Here is a 7,369-nt window from a genome sequence, read left to right as displayed (position 1 = left end):
ATCTTACATAAATTAAAATCATTCAGTGAATAGTTTGGACATATTAAACTTTAAATCACAAAGTGCTTCATAAGTCAGTGGTTGGCCCGGCCCATATTTTAAGAACAGGTTTTATAGTAACCTTTAGATCTATACTTAAGGCACTAGTCTCATTCAACTAGACATATCGCCTGGCTCTGTTTGAGATCGCCACACAAAGGACACTCGTATATCTGAGATCTGACTGATCCACACGAGAGATCTGGTTGAACAAACTCTTAACTAGTTAGATTTGTAAAACTTCATCAGAACAGACTGCTTGAATCTATTTATTGGTGCAAGTCCTAACAAGGTGTTATTGGTAAAATCAAAGCGCAAAGTTAGATTGTTTGATAAACAAAGTTAGCAAAAATGTAAATGAAGTTAGGAGACATTTAACAAAAGTAACAGAAATTTAAACAAAGTTAGCAGAAATGTAAAACTTTTTTTTAGATAAATCCGGTAATGAGTCACAATAAATTACAAACATCCATTATGATATGATAAGCATCTGTTTTTGTCCGTTTGTATCAATTTAGAAAACAAAAGTTTGTGTTTATATCATGCCTGTCAGGCCAGTCATTTAAATGTAGAAAATTGTTGCAAGAATTAGCAGTTAATACAGTACGAAGAATAGGCATACAATATAGAAATAATACACAGAGAGAAAAGAAAATTTATTTTGCACTCCGATACAGAAAATTAAGCAGTTCACACAATAATATAGTTATATGTCTGAAAACAATGCATTATGTATTTTCAATATTTGAAATTAATGTTGCGTATGGGTGTTATGACAGGCTGAACTGAATACATTGACCTTTCTGTTCTTATTCATATACACTATTTCAAGTTAATGGAGTCCACTTTCCTAAACTTAAAGTTTATTGCGTTGCTGCACAGGCGTGATGATTACATTATGACGTCATCAAATATAATGCAAGTTTTTGCCTAGGTGTATTGTACCACTATGAATTTTCACAGCTCATACTTTTTTAGTATAAATTGTTGCCGTAAGTCTCTTTTGACCCACGGGTATATGGTCTTCGAATTAGTAAACAGCAAGTTGTCTGATTTTGTTGTAAATCTGTCACAAATCGATATTTAATCAAACCAAAGGAGAAAGAGCCAAACTGTGATATCATTTGTATATTGTTTGTTACGTGTACCGCGTGCAACCTAATAACATAGCCCTTTGCGCCAGCGTGTCGAGATAAAGCATTACTGACTTTCCTCATCCGTATTTGGTAAAAGGTTGGATATAGAGTGACAAAGTGACCACGAAGCAAAGGTCGGAACATTACCTATAGTAAGTTTTCTTTGTCTCCTGGAACCCAAAGACCTCTTGCTTATTTGTTCAGCCACCGCCCGCAAATAAAACAATATTGGTAAAATCTTCCCCATCTCTACTAAACCCATTGTAGAGAAGACATTCCGACCAACTGAGTATTGCATTTATCAGAGCGTACGGTTTTATCCCAGGTGCCACTTAAGTCAGGTGTCAGATTAACAGGGTTGTGACAGTGGCACTTGGACTCGGGTCACAATTATTACTTTCGGCTCAGTACCCGTAGCCCCGGTCTAATTTTAGAGCGTTTTTCGTCTCGTTTTGGTGGTGACGAATGCGTTAGATTTATGCATTATTGGAACTGATTGAACGGAAATTGTTGATTATTTAGAATATGAGCATTATGGTGTGCATATTTTTGCGACAGTGCACAGTGAGTAATGAGGAATTGTGGCTGGTTTGGCGGTGAAATCTGTGTTCCAACTGCATGTTGTTATATTTACTGTCAAGCCTCACTCAAAATGTCGGTTGACCGTCAGTTCATCTTTGAAAGTATGTTAGATTAAGATATTATTTATTATAATCCTAGAAAGTTCAGTAATGGCAAATAAATGCAGGGACTATATAGGAAAAATAATCGTGACCTGAGGCCACTTATCTTTCCCAATGGAGGTAACTCACTGTGAGATGTATGATCAACTCTTGGACAGACTGGACGTAGAAAGACAAGTTAACTTCGTTAATAATTGCGAAAAAAGCTGTGCTAATACATACATACATACATACATACATACATACATACATACATACATACATACATACATACATACATACATACATACATACATACAGCGATTACAACCTATTGAAATTCGTGGCGTAGGCGGAAATTAATATGATCTCAATAATTGCTGCAGCTGAAATTATTCACACACCAGCATATCTCTTCGTCGTATATTTCTTTAGAGGAGGATATGACCATCGGTTTGTGCTGATTTGAATACTCATTCAGCTTGAAATTTATGGACAGTTTGTGACGGGTTTATGTTTAACTACGCTTTTCTTAGTAATGAAATTGTATTATTCGGACACTTATCTATGTAAATATTTCATTTAAAGAAAATTAAAATACTCCAAGATTTCATAATCGATCATCCTTAAGGCTCAAAAAAGTGAATCCACTATAAGCCTACTCCAGAGTCACGTGTCTTCCATAAAAAGCTTTTAGATTTCTTCAAATTCCTTGAATTTGGTGTTGTTTAACCATTTAATGCGAAAACGAAACGACGCAGTAGGTCGAAATTAGCCTATCAAAGATATTCATCTGTTAACTTTCAGTAATTAGGAATAATTACATTTAGTTGACAAATGCGGTACACACACACAACATATTCTGCATGTTTTTCATTTGCGATACGATTAAGAAATTCATGAAGCAGCAAACATTACTTTTTGGTCAGTTATATTGAAAGTCAAGTACTTTAACACACAAACAATCCAAATTTAGCATTACTGATAAAATTATTCAAAAGTAATCAACGGATAGTCTATCGCAATTGCTAACCAGCGTTCATTCCATAAAAGTACTTGAGTTCAGATTTTCATTTTTCATCTCTCTTGAGTGACATGGTTAGAATGAAAATAAAATAAAGAGCGCATTTTTTCATCCATCCTCAAATCAGAACTTAGACATTTCTATTTGAATAGTTCCGCCTCCCTTCATGAACTGTCTCCTTTTTTGCCGCCTTTTGCATTTGAAGATTCCATAACCTATACTTGCCACCAGCATAAGGGAAAGCATTGTACCAAATATGATAACTAAGTCTCTGTCGTATCCAAGCTCATTCTTTATCTCTTTCTCATTCCCCTTGTCCCTTTGCGTTTCGTTCGTGGGATCCTTTGTTGCCACAGGTGAAGTAACTTTGGAAACGGTTGTACTTGGAGGTATTGTTGTGGACACACTGCTATTTAGGTTAGAGCTGTCTGAGAATGAGCTCAAGAGGAGTGTCGTTTTATCACTTTCTGTAACATTTTGGCTGACGGTGGAATTTTGCATTTTGTTCGTGGGATCCTTTGTTGCCACACGTGAAGTAACTTTGGAAACGGTTGTACTTGGAGGTATTGTTGTGGACACACTGCTATTTAGGTTAGAGCTGTCTGAGAATGAGCTCGAGAGGAGTGTCGTTCTATCACTTTCTGTAACATTTCGGCTGACGGTGGAATTTTCTGTTGAAATAGATGTCGGTATTGTCGTACTCGAAATCACTGTTTGGGAGCCATGGCTCGGTGCATCTTTTCTAGTATTTGTTATTTGCATAGTTGTTGGTGTGATTGTTTTATTGGAGGAATTTTTACCGTCGGTACCCTTGATCGAGGTAGGAGATATAGAGTGTGTAGAGGTCAAACGTGTGCTCGTTGTTACAGTTTGTGCTGAAATTGTCTGTGTGACATTTGTTATCTCTCTTGTTGTTGTTGTAGTCCATGTAGATGCAGAGCTAGAAATTGTGTTGGTGCTGTGAGCAACTGTTACAGTTATTCCCGGAGATTCTTTCGGTTGATTTGAAGATACTGTTGATGCTTTCGAGGTCTGTACAAAATCAAGAAATTATCTGATTAAATTGATAATCATTTTAATGCGTCGTTTGTGGAACTGATCATTATTTCATAAAACTTCTGACTGTAAACTTGTGAGACCAGAAGCTCCTGCATTGTAAGGGCGTCTAGGACATACTTTATCAATCTAACTGCAAAGAAATCGTGCTCTAAGAAACGTACCTGTTGTTTCGCGCTCATGTTTTGAGCCCACATCGCCCCGGCTTCGATCCAACTTTGGACCGAGTAACTCTCATGAGTACCTTTAGCTAAGTATAGTACACAATAATCATGGAAAATGTATTGACTTCTTTTAATTGCAACATTTGAAATACGGGCGCCCGCATATAGTGGCGGAGGGGGGGGGGGGTAGGGAACTTGCATATTTTGGCCTATAACCGTGAAACTTAATTGCTGACCACTACATATTTGCTCTTCCCCCCCCCCCCCGAAAATAAATCGGTGGGCGCTCCTGATTTGAAATAAATAACATTCATCGGATGTAACATCCCTTCCTTGCATTAAAAAAGTTTGGGAATCGATATTTTCTTAATAATGGCATTCCCTCCAAAATTCTTAACAAGGACCACCAGCCATAAACCCTTTCTCGATCGTTTGGGTATTCGCTTTCCATAAAATATAAATAAAAAAAGCCCCAAAGTTTTAGATCCTGTGTTTGATCTGAAGGCACAACTACTTTTATCTTTCGTTCGAGAAGATACTGTTGAATATTTATGTACTTGATAAAAGTCACAACAACGTACGCATACAAATATTGAGGCAGAAACATTCCGGGGGTTATGTTGAACTGTCAACCAAGAGCCCTGCTGTTTTTGATAGGATGCGTGTCGAAATATATCCTTGATATGAAAGTATGGTGTACTTGATGTAGACCGTACATTTAAAATCAAATGAAACCAACAGGGAATTATAAATATTTATTTGAAAAAGAAGAAAAGTATGTTGATTTTTGGACTTTTAACGTAGGTTTAACAATTTTAGTCATATCGCTACGATGTCTGAAGTGTGGTAGTTTATACTGATGTATAGCCCCGGGGCATCATACCGCAGACATGTGGCATCATGACCCACCCAGTTTCATTATCCTGACATCATGCCGACCAGTCCTAACACTAAACTTTTGATGTTGAGCGCCAAGCGATGTTGCTGTTAATACCGTTGTTATAAGTCTTTTGTATGACTCTACCGGCGTTCAAACCCACGACCTCCAACATACGAGGCGGATGATCTAATCACTTAGACCACCGAAGTGGTCTATAAAGAAAAGAATCGTAGTAAAGCTTTACTGAATATTTCGATTTGTTTTCTCCCCCTTTTGGTCGGGGTCTTTTTCAAACCCCTCATATCTGTCTCTCCATTCAAACATTTATCCGTTCACCCATCTGTCTATCCATCTATGTATCATACATACATTTATTAAATCACCCAAACACACTTATCTCTCTGTATATCCACTCATAGAATGACCATTCGTCATACGTATTCCATCATCTGACTGACCTGTACTCAGTAAACAAGTACTTATTACGAGTAAATCTCTATGTATGTATGTATGTATGTATGTATGTATGTCTTAATAATTATCCTTCTGTCTGTATGTACGTCCTTCCATCCATCCACCCATGCACCAACCAACCCACCCATCGGTCTAATGTTGACAAACGTACACATATCAACCTATTCATTGCCGCATATAAATGTATGACCATGCGTTTTTACAGAGACCATTTTGTACAGAGATAGAGGCAAGAATAATACCAACAAACAAAATAAACAAAAATTGTTTTCTGAAAAGAATTCATTATATTTGTAAAATCCAAAAGGAGAAAAAAAAATATACAGCGCATAGTCCGACCTCAGTATGTAATGACTTCACTAGAATATTACAATTATCATTGCTTATAATGACGATAAACAACGTGTAAACGAATGCAGTTAACATAAAACCATGAATGATGAAAAACCTATATTAAAATTCAATGATGTATGATAAAATGTGACACAGCCAAGTATTGAGAAACATATATATCGTTATTTTAAATACAAAAATATTAATTAAGACATCTATGTCATAGAGTAGGAATTAGTTAAATGCTGTTGAGTGGTATCCAACAAAAAACTCGTTAATTTGGATTATGATCGTAACATACCTGAGAGGCGCATGATTGCAGAACGAGTAAGAGGATGAAGATTGTGATGCCAACAGCCATGTTTCTTATCTTAATACAACTGCCAAATGCGGATATAAAATAAAACAGAAGAACCTCTTTTGTTTTCCGCCAAATCAAGCCGTTGGAATTTTCTGTCCTATCTCATTTCACTACAATATCCAAGACACTGTTGTGCAAAAACTAAGCTCGTAAACTGACGTTATCATGCTTCTACAAAGAAGTACATTGCTTGTCAGCATATAGAGCAGGCATGGGCAACTTACTCCAGGGCGCGGGCCGGATAAGTTATGCTTAAAGCCACACACTGTGGTGTAAATCACAGGATAAAATCGGGTTATGGGCTGAATTTTTCCCACCCCTACTATAGAGTCTGTCTTGTCTGGTGCACCCAAACTATTTCATGCCTTCCGATTTTGACGCGTAAGAGATCACCGATCCACGATGGTTAATTTTCTCCTGCTTACACTGTTACGTCCTTATGAACACCTTGTGCGGTCTGTGTCGTCAATATCATCTTGTAAAACGTTGCTGTTCGAACCTGACAACACACATGAAAGAATCATGGTATAATATTAGAATTCAGAGTACTTTGTCTTGTGTTTCAGACACAAATCGTCTTCAAAACACGAAATCTTGGTGTAATCCTTTTTAATTATATCGTATGACAAAAAGTTTCTAATGACTCAGGAAGCAAGGCTTTGAACTGAATAAAATTTCATAAAAAGTATATGTGAGTAATGATGACGTCAGCTGAGTTTACCTTGTCGTGTTAATATCACAGTGATTACCAAAGAATTAGATTGCCTTGCCGAGAAGCTATTACGTATTGTTTCGTAAACTTCTTTATGAATGAGGTGAAGCTGAACATTCTCGTGAATTTTAAATGGTTTTAAATCTTATATTTTCAAAGAAAGTATTATAGTCTGAACTGCTGTATTAAGTGTGCGTCTCGTTATATTTGTATTACAATTTGTGCGATGAAAATTATTTTGAAACCACATTTTCAGCAACGATGTTTTGCACTGCCTATAAGGGAATAACACTACCAATGAGCTTGATGAGTACGAAACCTAAAGAAGTAATTTCTATTGCTAGCATTCCAATCTTTGTCCACTAGTATCTTGGGTAGCAACAGTTCAAAGTACAAAACCTGTACATAACAAGATTGGGTGTGTTGAAATGTATTATCGATCAGGTTGAGATAGCAGAACTAAAATGGTGGGCTATCTAGGTTTTAAGATACACGGGAAAGTATTCGTAATCAAATGTTGCTTCCTTT

At 36.7% G+C, this 7,369-nt stretch overlaps 1 protein-coding gene across 1 annotated transcript; it reads right to left on the bottom strand.

The window, feature by feature from the left end:
- Positions 1-679: 679 nt before the first annotated feature.
- Positions 680-6,257, bottom strand: LOC149801415 (uncharacterized). Its single transcript, XM_089955513.1, has 2 exons — positions 6,070-6,257; positions 680-3,893 (listed from the first exon to the last, which is right to left on the bottom strand). The coding sequence occupies exons 1-2, from the start codon at positions 6,127-6,129 to the stop codon at positions 2,985-2,987; spliced, it is 969 nt and encodes a 322-aa protein (XP_089811639.1). The 5' UTR covers positions 6,130-6,257; the 3' UTR covers positions 680-2,984.
- Positions 6,258-7,369: the final 1,112 nt, after the last annotated feature.

This window comes from Sinohyriopsis cumingii, chromosome 4 (assembly GCF_028554795.1).
Source record: "Sinohyriopsis cumingii isolate HCF-2022 chromosome 4, ASM2855479v2, whole genome shotgun sequence".
Lineage (NCBI taxonomy): Eukaryota > Metazoa > Mollusca > Bivalvia > Unionida > Unionidae > Sinohyriopsis > Sinohyriopsis cumingii.
The sequence above is the reverse complement of the archived record's forward strand: the minus strand, read 5'-3'. Positions and strand labels throughout refer to the sequence as shown.